Source organism: Oncorhynchus gorbuscha, linkage group LG10 (assembly GCF_021184085.1).
Source record: "Oncorhynchus gorbuscha isolate QuinsamMale2020 ecotype Even-year linkage group LG10, OgorEven_v1.0, whole genome shotgun sequence".
Lineage (NCBI taxonomy): Eukaryota > Metazoa > Chordata > Actinopteri > Salmoniformes > Salmonidae > Oncorhynchus > Oncorhynchus gorbuscha.
In genome coordinates this window covers 31,896,737-31,916,347 of record NC_060182.1, presented here as the reverse complement: position 1 = coordinate 31,916,347, position 19,611 = coordinate 31,896,737, and the positions used below count along the sequence as shown (strand labels likewise).

Genomic DNA, 19,611 nt, shown 5'->3' with positions numbered 1-19,611 from the left:
AGGAGTAGTATGAGGGTGCGGCTAAAGGCTATCAACACTGGTCGCCTAGAGCGTTGGGGACAGAGAATAAGAGGAGCAGGTTTCTGGGCATGGTAGAATATATTCAGGGCATAATGCACAGACAGGGGTATGGTGGGGTGCGGGTACGGCGGAGGTAAGCCCAGGCACTGGGTGATGATGAGAGAGGTTTTATCTCTGGACATGCTGGTTGTAATGGGTGAGGTCACCGCATATGTTGGAGGTGGGACAAAGGAGGTATCAGGGGTATGAGGAGTGGGACTAGGGGCTCCATTGTGAACTAAAACAATGATAACTAACCTGAGCAATAGTATACAAGGCATATTGACATTTGAGAGAGACATACAGCGAGGCATACAGTAATCACAGGTGTTGAATTGGGAAAGCTAGCTAAAACAGTGGGTGAGACAACAGCTAATCAGCTAGCATAACAACAGCAGGTAAAATGGCATTGACTAGGCAACGGGAATAAATCAAACAAGCAGAATGGAGTACCATGATTAATGGACAGTCCAGCGTGCATCAGCTATGTAGCCAAGTGATCAGAGTCCAGGGGCAGCGGTGGATGGGGCAGGGGGGCTGGACTGGCGAGTGTTATCCAGGTTAAAGAAAACTAACAATGACTAAGTAGCTTGTAGCTAGTTAGCTGGTTCGCTTCTGGAGGTTCTTGAGTGTGTTCTAAAAATTAAAAATAATAGCGATTCCGTATCACATTGGGTGAGGCAGGTTTCCAGAAGGTATAAACTAATTTTAAAAATCGGGAGGAGATAGAAAGTACATATGGGCCACTGCGATGCAGACGGTTAGCAGGCCTGTGCTAACAAGCTAACAGATTAGCAGGGCGGGGTAAACAAGGTAGTAGTTAGCGGACCTGGGCTAAACAAGCTAGCAGTTAGCATGCTGAATTAGCAAGCAAGGAGATAGCGAGGGCTAGAGAGTTAGCCTTTGGAGGATGTCGCGATGGGGTGAGTCTGTTTATTCCTCTTCATGCAGTGACATCGATAGACCGGTTGTGGATCCGGGTATAGAAGCCCAGGAGTATGCTAGGAACACAGGAGCTCTGGCCGGGCTAGCTTCAAGCTACGTGGGTGGAAACGCTAGCCAGGAGTAATCAACCAGGGTTGCGGTTTAGCTCGATAGCTAGTTGTGAAGATCCAGCTGAAAAAATAATAATAATTCCGTTTGCGGAGGGAATCCGGGGATAAAAAATAAATAGGTCCGTTATGCTCTGGTTAGCATCGCGTTGTTCGAACTGGCGAGAGCTTTCCGAGCTAAAGGTTAGCTGATGACCGGTTAGCTGAAGACCGCTAGCATAGCTGGTGGTTAGCTGGCTAGCTTCAGTTGAGGGGTTCCGGTTCCGAAGTAAATATAAATACTTTAGGAAAAGTAGCTACATTGGGTGAGGCGGATTGCAGGAGAGTATTTGGAAGTTTAGGTTTAGCAAAATGTTTTTAAAGATATGCGAAGAAAAATATCTAAAACGAAAAAGAGACTATATTTACAGATATTTACAGAGAGACGATACGACAGGACGACTTACTGCTACGCCATCTTGGATCAAATTGTGTCGAGGCACAAATCTGGGGAAGGATACCAAAACAATTCTGCAGGTTTGAATGTCCTCTAGAACACAGTGGTCTCCATCATTCTTAAATGGAAGTAGCTTGGAACCACCAAGAATCTTCCTAGAGCTGGCCGTCTGGCCAAACTGAGCAATCGGGTGAGAAGGGCCTTGGTCAGGAAGGTGACCAGGAACCTGATGGTCACTCTGACAGAGTTCCAGAGTTCCGCTGTGGAGATGGGAGAACATTCCAGAAGGACAACCATCTCTGCAGCACTCCACCAATCAGAGCTTTATGGTAGAGTGGTCAGAAGGAAGCCACTCCTCAGTAAAAAGGCACATAACAGTCTGCTTGGAGTTTGCCAAAAGGCACCTAAAGGACCCTCAGACCATGAGAAACAAGATTCTCTGGTCTGATGAATCCAAGACTGTACACTTTGGCCTAAATGCCAGGTGTCACATCTGGAGGAACCTGGCACCATCCCTACGGGGAAGCATGGTGGTAGCAGCATCATGCTGTAGGAATCTTTTTCAGCGGTAAGGACTGGGAGACTAGTCAGGATCGAGGGAAAGATTAACCGAGCAAAGTAAAGAGACATCCTTGATGAAAACCTGCTCCAGAACACTCAGGACCTCAGACTAGGGAGAAAGGTTCACCTTCCAACAGGACAACGACCCTAAGCACACAACCAAGACAACGCAGCAGTGGCTTCAGGACAAGTCTCTGAATGTCCTTGAGTGGCCCAGCCAGAGCCCGGACTTGAACCCGATCGAACATCTCTGAAGAGACCTGAAAATAGCTGCGCAACGACGCTCCCCATCTAACCTGACAGAGCTTGTGAGCATCTGCAGAGAAGAATGGGAGAAACTCCCCAAATACAGATGTGCCAAGCGTGTAGCATCATACCCAAGAATACTCCAGGCTGTAATCCCTGCCAAAGGTGCTTCAACAAAGTTCTGAGTAAATGGTCTGAATGCTGATGTAAATGTGATACTGTTGTATATATATATATTTTTTTATTTGCTAACATTTCTAAAAACCTGTTTTTGCTTTGTCATTATGGGGTATTGTGTGTGAATTGATGGGAAAAAAAGTGATTTACATTTTTTTTAATAAGGCTGTAACGTAACAAAATGTGGAAAAAGTCAAGGGGTATGAATACTTTCCGAATGCACTGTACATATTGAACCATCTTGTAAGGGAATAATGCACATCTCTAGTTGGTAAGCCTACTCATTATACACACTCTGTGTCTTTTTGTGCAGAACATTATAAGCAGTGCATCAGAGCCCTATGATAAGCCAGCCCTCCCATTATGCAGTTCAGCTTTTCTATTCTGCCCCTACAGCTCTCCCTTCCATTCTTCAACTGGATTGTGCCTTCCTCTAGGATCACACCACACCTCCATCCAAACAGGGCATTCATTACCATATAATTAGCTCTAAGAGAGGGTCTGAGTAGTCTGTGGGTGTCAGGATGCCCGTGTTGCATTAAGCCTGATTGCCTGAACTGTGTCACTCTGACATTCTGCTCACTTATAATTAGCAGCACCTTATTAGAACAGATGAAAGTGACATCAGACAGAGACCATACTCTAAAGTAGCCTAGCAGGCCAATGAGTCACAGTCACACGGTTGGTTATTAGGCAATCTGAGTTTGTCCTTCCTTGAAATTTCAACACGGATGAAGACTGGAGTTGCGGTTGTCACTTTGAGGTTTATAAAATGAGTATGACAGTGCTACTTTCTGTCAGAAAATGCAGCAATAATTAGCATTGCAACTTTTACAATTGACCTTTAATGGATCTACAAACTAATACTAACCAAGCTTTACATAGTTGTGGCTGATTGTAATCAAATGTCCACTTTCTCTTTTTTACCTTACACCACAACTGTAAGATCTTTTTCTTTAAACATGTTCCATTAAAGCAGCACACTTGTATGTTTTCCCCAAGTTTACTGCAGTATACTACAGTGTAGTGTACCCCCACTTCAAATGCTTCTCCGGCAACAGAGGTTCCATAAGAATGCAGATGAGTTCTCTGAACTGAGTAACAGTAAGCTTGTAATAATCGGTTTGTACACAAGCACTGCAGTCTGCTTTTGCTTTCATGTCTTCTTAACTGAGTATTTAGGGAAGGCATTTTTCATGCTGCTCTCTGTTAGACTGGGGTATTTCAGTTGGCTGTAGAACCACGTTGTGTCTTGCATTACGGTTTGTTTTCAAAATAATTACACTCGTAAGACACGTCATTCAAGGAAATGTGGTGGGAAGAACAAAGCTGGCGTTTCAAAGTCTGTTTCAATTGATAAAGCGGCTTTACAAATGTATAGTGTAAGGCTTTGTCTTACAGACAAGAGATGTAGGAAATGCTGATGCCTTTGCTAATGTGTTAATTTGTATAATTTGTATAGTGTTTGTTTATGTTTCTGCATCCTTGCATATGTTCACGGGTGTTTGCATTACAAAAACAAACCTGTAAAGTTGACGTTGCGAATGAACTTGAGCAACATGGTTCCATTGATGGTTTCCATTTTAGAGCAGAGGCCCACTTTCCCTGGACAGAGCTCCTTATGCATGTTGTGTAACGCGTGAGCCATGGCGTAAACTGCATCAACCACAAACTGGACCTTCCCCTCCTGCTCATAGGACGAGTCCTTCCCGATCCGCTCGTGGTCTAAAAAGGACACCAAAATAAAAGCCACTGTTAAATTCAATCATTATACAGTAGCATAAACCTCATGTAATAACATCTAGTCCAAAGACAATAAACACGCTTCTGTATTACAGTGAATATATCCCGTTGTCTGGTGTACAACTGAAATTATAGTTCCCTTGAGACTAAAAATATACATGTCTAACAAAAATATGTATTTTTGGATTGGCTCCTTTGATATAGAATGAAAACATGACCGACCGACAGGTCTTGTTCATCTGCTATGTTCTACTATTCATCAGAGGTTTGTTAGTCAAGGCAAGAGTATGTGTTGGAGGAGTGGAGGACGACTGGAAGACAGAGCAAGACAGGCTTAATCATTCTTTAATATTAATGCAATTAGTTATGACAGGTGTATATTAATCATAGCCGAGGTTGTTTCAATGCTTTTGAAATGTGTTAATCACCAAGTAAGGTTTCAATTAACATCCTGGTCCTGCAATTAGCTGCTGCCTTGTCAGCGCGTTGGCATGGAGAGAGTGACAGTGGGACACTCCATTGGCCTTTAATCAGCTGGTCTTAGCTATTATTACAGCAGGAAAAAGAGAAGGAAAAATCATAACCACCAGCCAAGGTGGGGGCATTGGGTCTGACTCCTCTATATAAGTGAGTTGTAATTCCGTACAGAGGCATGACTATAGTCTAGACTATATTATCAGTACGCTAGACCAGAGGTTTTAGCCATTAAGAGGAGTCTGATTAGAAAGATATTGGATGGAAAATGGTGAAAAATGCACAACATTTTCTCTTGAAACTTCCAACATAGAAATGCTGTCAAAAATAATTTACTGAAACATGTTACAAATGATGGAGTCATCCATGATTCACCAAATTATATTTTGAAAGAGGAAGCAAAATATTTAAGCATTTGTTTTCTTTTCAGTCTCCTCCATTTCCACTGTATAACTGTAAGGATTTTTTCCTAATAATAATAATACATGTAAAATTAACACAATTACAGAAAGACCTGTGTGAAGGTCAACTTACAGAAGATGAACCTTGAGGCAATTAAATATTTTCATTCTGTAAGAAAACAGGGCTTGATGGTATACCAGTAGAGGTATATCAGACCTTTTTTGATATACTCACAGATCCATTATTATGTTTTAATTACTCCTAAAAAATGATACTTTTAGGTACTCAACAAGAAGGTCTGATTTCATTACTTCTAAAACAGGACCCAGGTGGTAAGTATAAAGATCCCGCTCAGCCCAGTCAAAACTGTTCGCTGCTCTGGCCCCCCCAATGGTGGAACAAACTCCCTCACGACGCCAGGACAGCGGAGTCAATCACCACCTTCCGGAGACACCTGAAACCCCACCTCTTTAAGGAATACCTAGGATAGGATAAGTAATCCCTCTCACCCCCCCCCCCCTTTAAGATTTAGATGCACTATTGTAAAGTGACTGTTCCACTGGATGTCATAAGGTGAATGCACCAATTTGTAAGTCGCTCTGGATAAGAGCGTCTGCTAAATGACTTAAATGTAAATGTAAATGCATTAAAAAAAGCTTGGTCTTCACAGCAGATTTTGAAAAGATGTTTGATAAAATACGACTAGAATATATATAAATGTCTGGGTTACTTTAATTTTGGTGAATCTCTTATACAATGGTTTAAAGTTATGTACAGAAACCCCAGATGTAAAATTGTAAATAATGATTACTTCTCAGAAAGTACTGAGCTTTTATGAGGAGTAAAACAAGGCTGTCCGTTGTCTCTATCGATTTATTACGGCCATTGAAATGCTAGCTATTAAAATTAGATCCAACAAGAACATCAAGGGGTTAGAAAACCAGGGAATAAAAACAACGTGTCAATGTACGCCGATGTCTCATGTTTTTTCTTAAGCCCGCAATCTGATTCCCTGCACAGTCTCATTGAAGATCTTGATCACTTTTCTTGCCTCACTATGTATTGGATTGCTAAAAGACAGTGTTTACACTAACTTGTAGTTTAACAATAAAATAGGTGGATGGTGAAGTAGACATATATGGTGTTCACATCTTTAAAAATATAAATGAACTTACCAGAATCAATTTCAATCGAACATTTGCAAAAATAGACAAGATTCTGCAACCATCGAGAGGTAAATCACAATGATTAACTTCTGGGTCCTATCACAGTTTACTTACTTAATAATGCCACTGCCTACTCCAAACAACTCATTTTTTAAATCATATGAGCAAAAAAAATGTCATTTCATTTGGAATGCTAAGCCAGACAAAATGAATGAATGAATATGAGTTTATATGGGGGGGGGCTAAAATGAATCAATATTAAAGCTTTAAACATCTCAATAAAAGCTTCACTCATACATAAATTATACTTAAACCCAAAATGGTTCTCCAGTAGATTATTAAGAAAGGCTCATCCGTTGGTCAAAAATAGCCTTTTTGCCTTTATATAGATTACAAATTCTCATTTCCAACTAATTGAAAATTACATTTTGTTTAAAGTATCGCCCTTTCTTAAACAAGCTATGCAAAGCTGTTTACAATTTCAGTTTTATCCTCCAGAAAAGATAGAACAAATATTAATACAAATGTTATGGTCAAACTCAAATATACTGATTATAAAAAAAATAAAAAACATCATTTGTATTATATTTATTAATGACATTATGAATTTGAATATAAACAGTGGAGTTATGTCACATGTGAAGCTATCGAAAATATATGGGAATATCTGCTCAATCCAAAGTTATAACCAACAGATTGCAGCAATACCACAAAAGTGGAGGTGAGTGGAAAAGGGAGAAGTCAGGGAACTTGTTTGCCTGCCATATATTAAAGATACAATTGGATGAAAGGAATTGGCATAAATAGACAAATATACCAGTTTCCTTTGAGGACAAAAATATAGACAGCTGCGCCATACAGGTTGCAAAATAAACGGGAAGAGATTTTCGATGTACCGATTCCATGAAACATGGTGTTATGAACTGGTACAAAAAAACACTCGACTCAAAACTTCAAGTTTTTAAATTAAAATGATTATACAACATTTTTGCCACCAACAGAATGCTATACAGTGGCAAGAAAAAGTATGTGAACCCTTTGGAATTACGTGGTTTTCTCAATAAATTGGTAATCTTAATGATCTTAATCTAAATCACAACAATAGACAAACACAGTGTGCTTAAACTAATAACACAGAAATTATTGTATTTTTCTTGTCTGTATTGAACACATCATTTAAACATTCACAGTGTAGGTTGGAAAAAGTATGTGAACCCCTAGGCTAATGACTTCTCCAAAAGCTAATTGGAGTCAGGAGTCAGCTAACCTGGGGTTCAATCAATGAGACGAGATTGGAGATGTTGGTTAGGACTGCCTTGCCCTATAAAAAAAATCACAAAATTTGAGATTGCTATTCACAAGAAGCATTGCCTGATGTGAACCATGGCTCAAACAAAAGAGATCTCAGAAGATCTAAGATTAAGAATTGTTCACTTGCATAAAGTTGGGAAGGGTTACATAAATATCTCTAAAAGCCTTGATGTTCATCAGTCCATGGTAAGGCAAACTGTCTATAAATGGAGAAATTTCAGCACTGTTGCTACTTTCCCTAGGAGTGGCCATCCTGCAAAGATGACTGCAAGAGCACAGCACATAATGCTCAATGAGCTTAAGAAGAATCCTAGAGTGTCATCTAAAGATTTACAGAAATCTCTGGAACACGCTAACATCTCTGACGAGTCTACGATACGTAAAACACTAAACAAGAATAGTGTTCATGGGAGGACACCATGGAAGAAGCCACTGCTGTCCAAAAAAAGCATTGCTGCAAGTCTGCAAGTTTGCAAAAGTGCACCTGGATGTTCCACAGCGCAACTGACAAAATAATCTGTGGACAGATGAAACTACAGTTGAGTTGTTTGGAAGGAAAAAGGCACAGCACACCAACATCAAAACCTCATCCCAACTGTAAAGTATGGTGGAGGGAGCATCATGGTTTGGGGCTGCTTTGCTGCCTCAGGGCCTGGACAGCTTGCTATCCATCGACAGAAAGATGAATTTCCAAGTTTATCAAAACATTTTGCAGGAGAATGTTAGACTATCTGTCCATGAATTGAAGCTCAACAGATGTTGGGTGATGCAAAAGGACAACGGCACAAAACACAGAAGTAAATGAACAACAGAATGGCTTCATCAGAAGAAAATACAACTCCTGGAGTGGCCCAGTCAGTGTCTTCTGGAGTGGCCCAGTCAGTGTCTTCTGGAGTGGCCCAGTCAGTGTCTTCTGGAGTGGTCCAGTCAGTGTCTTCTGGAGTGGCCTAGTCAGTGTCTTCTGGAGTGGCCCAGTCAGTGTCTTCTGGAGTGGCCCAGTCACTGACCTCCACCCGATGGATATGCTGTGGCATGACCTCAAGAGAGCAGATCACACCAGATATCCAAAGAATATTGCTGAACTGAAATAGTGTTGTAAAGAGGAATGGTCGAAAAATCCTCCTGACCGTTTTGCAGGTCTGATCCGCAACTACAGAAAACGTTTGAGTGAGGTTATTGCTGCCAAAGGAGGGTCAACCAGTTATTTAAAGGGTTCACACACATTTTCCACCCTGCACTGTGAATGTTTACACGGTGTGTTCAATAAAGACATGAAAACATATAATGTTTGTGTGTTAGTTTAAGCAGACTGTGTTTGTTTATTGTTGTGACCTAGATGAAGTTCAGATCAAATTTTATGACCAATTCATGCAGAAATCCAGGTATTTCCAAAGGGTTCGCATACTTTTTCTTGCCACTGTATATGGGGCATACAACAATCTCAGCTCTGTATATTTTTCTGCGAAGAGACAGAATCACTAGATCATATATTCTGGTATTGCCCCTACGTAGGCTTGTTTCTGGTCACAGGTTCAGGATTTTTTAAAATCACAACATTCACCTAAAATAGCAGTGTTGGGAAATTCGGAAAGTCACAGTCAGTCAACAAATAATACTCGAAAGAAAGGTTTTTATCTTTAGCTCACAATCTGTGGATACTATATGATTACAAAATGTACAGATGAAGTCAGAGGTTTACATACACCTTAGCCAAATACATTTAAATTCAGTTTTTCACAATTCCTGACATTTAATCCGAGTAGAAATTCACTGTTTTAGGTCAGTTAGGATCACCACTTAATTTTAAGAATGTGAAATGTCAGAATAAAAGTAGAGAATATATTTCAGATTTTATTTCTTTCATCACATTCCCAGTGGGTCAGACGTTTACATACACTCAATTATTATTTGGTAGCATTGCCTTTAAATTGTCTAACTTGGGTCAAACGTTTCAGGAAGCCTTCCACAAGCTTCCCACAATAAGTTGGGTGAATTTTGGCCCATTCATCCTGACAGAGCTGGTGTAACTGAGTCAGGTGTGTAGGCCTCCATGCTCGCACACACTTTCAGTTCTGCCCACAAATGTTCAATAGGATTGAGGTCAGGGTGATGGCCACTCCAATACCTTATCTTTGCTGTCCTTATGCCATTTTGCCACAACTTTGGAAGTATGCTTGGGGTCATTGTCCATTTGGAAGACCCATTTGCGACCAAGCTTTAACTTCCTGACTGATGTCTTGAGATGTTGCTTTAATATATCCACATACTTTTCCTTCCTCATGAAGCCATCTATTTTGTGAAGTGCACCAGTCCCTCCTGCATCAAAGCACCCTGACAACATGATGCTGCCACCCCCATGCCTCACGGTTGGGATGGGGTTCTTCGGCTTGCAAGACTCCCCCTTTTTCCTCCAAACATAACGATGGTGATTATGGCCAAACAGTTCTATTTTTGTTTCATCAGACCAGAGGACATTTCTCCAAAAAGTACGATTTGTGTCCCCATGTGCAGTTGCAAACCGTAGTCTGTTTTTTTTTATGACTGTTTTGGACCAGTGGCTTCTTCCTTGCAGAGAGGCCTTACAGGGTATGTCGATATAGGACTCGTTTTACTGTGGATGTAGATACTTTTGTACCCGTTTCCTCCAGCATTTTCACAAGGTTCTTTGCTGTTGTTCTGGGATTGATTTGCACTTTTCACATCAAAGTACGTTCATCTCTAGGAGACAGAACGTGTCTCCTTCCTGAGCGGTATGATGGCTGCGTGGTCCCATGGTGTTTATACTTGCGTACTATTGTTTGTACAGATGAACGTGGTACCTTCAGGCATTTAGAAATTGCTCCCAAGGATGATCCAGACTTGTGGAGGTCTACAATTTTTTTCTGAGGTCTTGGCTGATTTCTTTTAATTTTCCCTAGATGTCAAGCAAAGAAACACGGAGTTTGAAGATAGGCATTGAAATACATCCACAGGTACACCTGCAATTTACTCAAATTATGTCAATTAGCTTATCAGAAGCTTCTAAAACCATGACATAATGTTCTGGAGTTTTGCAAGCTTTTTAAAGGCACTGTCAACTTAGTGTATGTAAACTTCTGACCCACTGGAATTGTGATACAGTGAATTATAAGTTAAATAATCTGTCTGTAAACAATTGTTGGAAAAATGACTTGTGTCATGCACAAAGTTGATGTCCTAACCGACTTGTCAAAACAATAGTTTGTTAAAAAGCCATTTGTGGAGTGGTTTAAAAACAAGTTTTAATGACTCCAACATAAGTGTATGTAAACTTCCGACTTCAACTGTATGTAAAACATCACAGCACAATTGAAAAAATATATGGCACATGGAATCCAAACGAGGCTGGTCTATGGTGATAGGTGGGATGGGCTGAGTGGCGGGATGAAAGCGCTTATGTTTGGTGTATTATTGCTATGTGATTGCTTTATTTAAAAGTACCATGTATGCTAAATGTATATGCAAACATGTACAGTTCTAGTAAAAAGTTGACAACTACTCATTCAAGGATTTCTTTCTTTATATTATTTCCTACATTGTAGAATAGAAGTGAAGACATCAAACTATGAAATAACACATGGAATCATGTACTGTGGGGCAAAAAGGTATTTAGTCAGCCACCAATTGTGCACGTTCTCCCACTTAAAAAGACGAGAGGGGCCTGTAATTTTCATCATAGGTACACTTCAACTATGACAGACAAAAATAGAAGAAAAAACCCCCAGAAAATCACATTGCAGGATTTTTTTATGAATTTATTTGCAAATTATGGTGGAAAATAAGTATTTGGTCACCTACAAACAAGCAAGATTTCTGGCTCTCACACTTCTTTAAGAGGCTCCTCTGTTCTCCACTCGTTACCTGTATTAATGGCACATGTTTGAACTTGTTATCAGTATAAAAGCACCTGTCCACAACCTCAGTCACACTCCAAACTCAACTATGGCCAAGGTTTGAAGAAATCAACTGTGGGAGCAATTATTAGGAAATGGAAGACATACAAGACCACTGATAATCTTCCTCGATCTGGGGCTCCACGCAAGATCTCACCCCGTGGGGTCAAAATAATCACAAGAATGGTGAGCAAAAAATCCCAGAACCACATGGGGGGACCTAGTGAATGACCTCAGAGAGCTGGGACCAAAGGAACAAAGCCTACCATCAGTAACACAATACGCCGCCAGGGACTCAAATCCTGCAGTGCCAGATGTGTCCCCCTGCTTAAGCCAGTACATGTCCAGGCCCGTCTGAAGTTTGCTAGAGAGCATTTGGATGATCCAGAAGAAGATTGGGAGAATGTCATATGGTCAGATGAAACCAAAATATAACTTTTTGGTAAAAACTCAACTCGTCGTGTTTGGAGGACAAAGAATGCTGAGTTGCATCCAAAGAACACCATACCTACTGTGAAGCATGGGGGTGGAAACATCATGCTTTGGGGCTGTTTTTCTGCAAAGGGACCAGGACGACTGATCCGTGTAAAGGAAAGAATGAATGGGGCCATGTATCGTGAGATTTTGAGTGAAAACCCCTTCCATCAGCAAGGGCATTGAAGATGAAACGTGGCTGGGACTTTCAGCATGACAATGATCCCAAACACACCGGCCGGGCAACGAATGAGTGGCTTCGTAAGAAGCATTTCAAGGTCCTGGAGTGGCCTAGCCAGTCTCCAGATCTCAACCCCATAGAAAATCTTTGGAAGGAGTTGAAAGTCCGTGTTGCCCAGCAACAGCCCCAAAACACCACTGCTCTAGAGGAGATCTGCATGGAGGAATGGGCCAAAATACCAGCAACAGTGTGTGAAAACCCTGTGAAGACTTACAGAAAACGTTTGATCCCTGTCATTGCCAACAAAGGGTATATAACAAAGTATTGAGATAAACTTTTGTTATTGACCAAATGTTTATTTTCCACCATCATTTGCAAATAAATTCATTAAAAATCCTACAATGTGATTTTCAGGATTTTCTTTCCTGATTTTGTCTGTCATAGTTGAAGTTTACCTATGATGAAAATGACACTGTACGTAGTAATCACAAAAGTGGTTAAACATTTTTAATACATATTTGAGATTCTTCAAAACAGCCGGCCTTTGCCTCTTGTCTTTCGCTCAACCAGCTTCACCTGGAATGCTTTTCCAACAGACTTGAAGGAATTGATACATATGCTGAGCACTTGTTGGCTGCTTTTCCTTCACCTGCGGTCCAACTCATCCCAAACCATCTCAATTGGGTTGCGGTTGTGTGATTGTGGAGGCCGGGTCATCTGATGCAGCACCCCATCACTCTCCTTCCTGGTCAAATAGCCTTTACATAGCCTGAGGGTGTGTTGGGTCATTGTCCTGTTGAAAAACAAATGATAGTCCCACTAAGCGCAAACCAGATGGGCTGATTTATCACTGCAGAAGGCTGTGGTAGCCATGCTGGTTAAGTGCGTCTTGAATTCTAAATGAATCACGAACAGTGTCACCAGGAAAGCACCGCCACACACCTCCTCCATGCTTCACAGTCAGGACCACACATGCGGAGATCATCTGTTCACCTACTCTGCATCTCACAAAGACACGGCGGTTGGAACCAAAAATCTAAAATTTGGACTAATCAGACCAAAGGACAGATTTCCACCAGTCTAATATCCATTGCTCGTGTTTCTTCTTATTGGTATCCTTTAGGAGTGGTTTCTTTGCATCAATTTGACAATGAAGGCCTGATTCTGTGACGTGGTAAGGTTGGTCCTGGTGCAGAAAAGAGACCAGATGAGGAATCAGTGGTTAAGGATAAACATAATACTTTACTGCGATACAGTAGCTGCAGGATCACAGGACGCTTGATAACCCAACAACCACTAAGTCTCAAACACTCACTCAGGAAACGACCACACATGGTAAACAATTCCAGCTTCGACAAAGGACCACAGAAAACACACCTCTTTTAACAGGGACAAAATCATGAAATAATAAGACACACCTGAGTCCAATAAAAGTCTCTAGGGCGGTCTGTGCCACCCTCTGGTGCCAGGAGGAACCAACGACAGATTCACACAGTCTCCTCTGAACAGTTGATGTTGAGATGTGTCTGTTACTTGAACTCTGTGAAGCATTTATTTTGGCTGCAATTTCCGAGGCTGGTAACTCTAATGAACATATCCTCTGCAGCAGGTAACTCTGGGTCTTCTTTTCCTGTGGCGGTCCTCATGAGAGCCTGTCTCATCATAGCGCTTGATGGTTTTTGCGACTGCACTTGAAAAAACGTTCAAAGTTCTTGAAATGTTCCGCATTGACTGACCTTCATGTCTTAAAGTAATGACGGACTGTTGTTTCGCTTTGCTTATTTGAGCTGTTATTGCCATAATATGGACTTGGTCTTTTACCAAATAGGGCTATCTTCTGTATACCAACCCTACCTTGTCACAACACAACTTATTGGCTCAAACACATTACAAAAATTAACAAGGCACACCTGTTAATTGAAATGCATTCCAGACTACCTTGAAGCTGGTTGAGAGAATAAAAAATAAAAAAAGGAATTTTGTGAAGCCTAATGATAGAAACTAAGGAAGGACATAAGCTTATAACTGTTCACTCGGGTCCGGTAAAATATTCAACAACAAAAAAATCTCCTTTTGTTGATGTAGCCATCGCTAGCCTTACATTAACGATTGGCCCAGCGTCGTCTGGTTTATGGTTTGGCTGGGGTAGGCCATCATTGTAAATAAGAATTTGTTCTTAATTAACTGACTTGCCTAGTTAAATAAAATAAATTTAAAAAATGAACAGATAGTTACTCTTTTTGGCCTACTGCTAAAACAGAACATGTCTACAAAGGCAAGGACATCAGTGGCTCAGAAGTCACATTCAGACTAACAACACCACTAAACAGGAGCCACATCTGGCTCTTGTATCTGTAATTATTATTTCAATATTAAAAAGTGTTTTTACCTGCCTGGGGATGGAATTATGTCATCTATGAGACATGCTGAACAAATTTTAACAGGATTGAAACCATTATCAGAGGGATGCAATGAGTTGAGTCATACAGCTAATATGAACACTGTCACAGCACACATTTTAATAAATGTCAGTGAAGATCATTAAAAGTAGCATTCTTGCCCAGTAAAATCATTAGCGGAGAACCAGAGTTTGGAGGAACTAGCGAGGGGAGTAGGATATGGGCAACGTGTAAAGGCACTGACAGCTGATCCTTAAGGTACTGTAACAGAACCCATCTGCCACTCTTTTATCCTGCATGATCAATTTCTCATCATGCGATTCAAGTAAAATCAACAGGATCTATGTCCTCTGAGACAGTACAAACACTCCTAGTCAATTTAAGGATTTCGTCAGAGATTCTCATTGCTTGATGTTTATTGCTCGTGGAATTAAATGAGTAGACTGGATAACCTCTCTGAATCATGCTTGAGATAAAGTGGAAGATTGGGGGAGTAAATATACAGTACTATTTTTCACTGAATTTCTACTCACCTTTACCCATGGCCATGGCTCTAAGTATGTGAAAGTACATGTATTGTACATTCATACTGTCATATTCAGACTTACCAAATCCCTCCTTGCCAGTGATACAGGGGGAGGCAACATTTGACATAATCAGTCTAGTTCTCTCATGTCCATTTGGAAAGTGGTCTCTGTGCCAGAAGCCAGACGTCATCCCTGATGAATGGGAGGGACCCTGTCACATATTACTCTTGCATTCGGTAAGTAAGGACTCTACTGCCCAGTGTTGACGGCTGTAATAAAAATCAACAGCCAGTGCCATCTAGGGGATGGCATCTCTGCCCACTTCTCCCCTTTTCCTCTCCCTTCAGACCCATGCTCCAGTTCCAGCTCCAGGTCTAACTCTCTCTCCTCTCACTTGGCCTCGTATTGCCTAACCTTTCTGGTTCCCCAAATGTAAACAAGACATAGAATGTATAATAGGATGAAGGAAAACAGGATGGAGTAATTGATAAAGTTGCTCAGCGTTTTGTTTTCTCTATGCCGCTTGAAAGGTCTACATGGCCATTTCTTATCTAAACAGAAGTACTTAATGTTAACAAATGCTGGCTGTGAACAGATATAATTTTTTAAACATTTTCTCTTGCTGCTGCGATATGCAGTTGGAATCTGTATTTGCCCAGGCTTGGAGAAGCAATTTAACATCTCTGACAAGACTTTGAATGCTTGAATAAAACATGTCCAGCTATGGTCCTGTACTTGTTTGCCACTGGTATACCAATCATAAGAGAACACACACGCACACACACAAACCCACACATACCTACCTCGGTTGTGGTAAATATTTCCGCATTAATGGGACGAATAACTTTAAATCCCAGGATGAGGAGGTGATCACTGAACAGGGTTTTGCTGCTCATCTGCGGCAATAAATGACATTCCCCAAAGTTTTCGAATATTAAGTCCTTTATTTGTTTTTCCTTCACCGAAGAGAGAGCTCACATAACACTCAAAATGCATGGCAGATGAGTTGAGTATCATAGAAGTTTTGGACTGCTAGCATCATATCCACTGCCGACAATGGTCCTACACCAGCTTGTCCATAGTGGTTGTGGGTGCCTGCTAGCTGCTGCTCAAAATTAAACAATATATTTTTCACTGATCATGAAGTCACATCTAACCCAGCACATTATGTATTTTCTTGTATCAAACAAAGCATTATGTACAGCTTTACAATAATTTCACCTGGATTAATACACCGTTGATACTCTCTTGGCTGCAAATAAAATACAGCACTTCAAAGAAATTAACAATGTGTGCTAGATTGGGAAGGTTTGAACAGGTTTAGACAATCTGCTCTCCTCATAGTGGACTGACATTTATTGGGTGATAAAGAAAAAAGAAGAAGGCAGTGACTGAATACTAGGTTTGACGTGCTGCCTGGCAGACTGGAGAGTGCCTGCTGTGAAACCTTTGTGTCTTTGTATTGTTAATCCAGGGACAGCATCAACGTGGGCCTTGAGAGTTTGAAAGAAAAATAGGAGTCAGAGGAGGCCAGGTGATGTGTTCTGTCTGAGCATACAGATGTAGGATCTTAATTTGAGCCAGTTTGCTACAGCAAGAAAATATTCCTGCAGCAACAGGAAATGTGAATTAATATATGGATTATAATGAATGGACTTTTTCAGGTTGAAATCTGAAATTTAAAAGTGGAAATTACAAACTTCAGAAGCATTTACAAATATTTTTAAAGTTTTAAATTGCATTCAGGAGTTCTCCTGCAACTGGTTGATGAAATTAAGATTCTACATTTGTACACACATAATTCCACTGAATGAAGCCTGATGTAATTTTGATACATGATTAATTTGCTCTGAGACAGGCTATAAATATATAGGGGTTCCTAATGGTTTGTACACTCGCTGTGTATATATATATATATATATATATATATATATATATATATATATATATATATATATATATATATACACTACCGTTCAAAAGTTTGGGGTCACTTAGAAATGTCCTTGTTTTTTAAAGAAAAGCACATTTTTTGTCTATTAAAATAACATCAAATTGATCAGAAATACACTGTAGAACAAGAACAAGAATAGACTGATGAGTTTCAGAAGAAAGGTCTTTGTTTCTGGCCATCTTGAGCCTGTAATCAAACCCGCAAATGCTGACACTCCAGATACTCAACCAGTCTAAAGACATTTTATTGCTTTTTTAATCAGTACCACAGTTTTCAGCTGTGCTAACATAATTGCGAAAGGGTTTTCTAATGATCAATTAGCCTTTTAAAATGATCAACTTGGATTAGCTAACAAAATGTGCCATTTTAACATAGGAGTGACGGTTGCCGATAATGGGCCTCTGTACGCCTATGTAGATATTCCATAAAAAATCTGCCGTTTCCTGCTACAATTGTCATTTACAACATTAACAATGTCTACACTGTATTTCTGAACAATTTGATGTTATTTTAATGGACAAAAAATGTGCTTTTCTTTAAAAAAAACAAGAACATTTCTAAGTGACCCCAAACATTTGAACAGTAGTGTGTATATATATATATATATATATATATATATATTATATATATATACAACACAGCAAAATATATAAACACAGCAATTATATATAAACTCAGCAAAAAAAAGGAACGGTTTAAACAGTGTTTGCAAGCTTGTTCGATGAATCATAAACAATTAATGAACATGCACCTGTTGAACGGTCGTTAAGACACTAACAGCTTACAGACGGTAAGCAATTAAGGTCATTGACTATGAAAAACACCAAAAGAAAGATGCCCAGGGTGCCTGCTGACTTAGGGATGCTGCAAGGAGGCATGAGGACTGCAGATGTGGCCAGGGCAATACATTTCAAAATCAGTACTGTGAGAGGCCTAAGACTGCGCTACAGGGAGACAGGACAGACAGCTGATCATCCTCGCAGTGGCAGACCACGTGAAACAACACCTGCACAGGATCAGTACATCCGAACATCACCCCTGCGGGACAGGTACAGGATGGCAACAACAACTGCCCGAGTTACAACAGGAATGCACAATCCCTCCATCAGAGCTCAGACTGTCCGCAATTGGCTGAGAGAGGCTGGACTGAGGGCTTGTAGGCCTGTTGTAAGTGCTCTTCACTGAAGAGTCGTGGTTTTGTCTCACCAGGGATGATGGTCGGATTTGCATTTATTGTTGAAGGAATGAGCATTACACCAAGGCCTGTACTCTGGAGGGGGATCGATTTGGAAGTGCAGGGTCCGTCATGGTCTGGGGCGGTGTGTCACAGCATCATTGGACTGAGCCTGTTGTCATTGCAGGCAATCTCAACGCTGTGCATTACAGGGAAGACATCCTCCCCCCTCATGTGGTACCCTTCCTGCAGGCTCATCCTGACATGACCCTCCAGCATGACAATGCCACCAGACATACTGCTCGTTCTGTGTGGGATTTCCTGCAAGACAGGAATGTCAGTGTTCTGCCATGGCCAGCGAAGAGCCCGGATCTCAATCCCATTGAACATGTCTGGGACCTGTTTGATCGGTGGGTGAGGGCTAGGGCCATTCCCCCCCATAAATGTCCGGGAACTTGCAGGTGCCTTGGTGGAAGAGTGGGGTAACATCTCACAGCAAGAACTAGCAAATCTGGTGAGGTCCATGAGGAGGAGATGCACTGTAGTACTTAATGCAGCTGGTGGCCACACCAGATACTGACTGTTGCTTTTGATTTGGACCCCCCCCCCCCCCCTCCCCCTTTGTTCAGGGACACATTATTCCGTTTCTGTTAGTCACATGTCTGTAGAACTTGTTCAGTTTATGTCTCAGTTGTTGAATCTTGTTATGGTCATACAAATATTTACACATGTTAAGTTTGCTGAAAATAAACGCAGTTGACAGTGAGAGGACGTTTCCTCTCCATTACTACGTATGTAGTGCCATTACCCTTTCTTGTCTAAAGAAATACACTGGATTTATAATGTTTTGCACATTGAAATAATTCAGCAGCGAGAGAGAGGAAGGTCCTGCCCTATTGTTTACAATACAGTGGTAGCAAATGAAAAGCTTATCCAGCTATGAAGCATATTTTCTGTCTCAGACTGTTTCCCTGGAGGTATTAATCCTGTTATGGGCTCTTGACAGTAAGATACTGTATGCAATGAATGTTTTTGAGGATTTCTCTGGTGTTTCTTCTTAAAATGTATTGAGCTAATTGGGAGTCAAAGGCCATTTTAAATAAGCAGTGCTAGTTGGAAGTGTCTTTAGTAAAAAAAAAGGGTTAGGATGTATCCCTATGCCAAGTTTCAAAACACAACTATACAATTCTAATTAGACTGTTGACTGTCTTTGATAAATGCTGATTCCACTGAAGCTATGGCAGAAACCTACTGTACTGATGTGTTCTCCCTGTAAACCCAACAGCTTATGGCCATTGCCTTCTGATGTGGTTTTATGCTGTATGTTTGTCAGTAATCATTAGTGGTATACTTTTTACCCCAA

The 19,611-nt window shown here is 40.7% G+C and overlaps 1 protein-coding gene across 2 annotated transcripts in view; it reads right to left on the bottom strand.

Moving 5' to 3' along the window:
• Positions 1–19,611, bottom strand: part of LOC124045880 (metabotropic glutamate receptor 4-like) — a 307,218-nt gene that overhangs the window by 32,571 nt on the left and 255,036 nt on the right. For both annotated transcript variants that reach the window (XM_046365644.1, XM_046365645.1), the window contains one exon: positions 4,057–4,257. In XM_046365644.1, the coding sequence (XP_046221600.1) occupies positions 4,057–4,257 (201 nt within the window). The remainder of the gene's footprint in view (positions 1–4,056; positions 4,258–19,611) is intronic.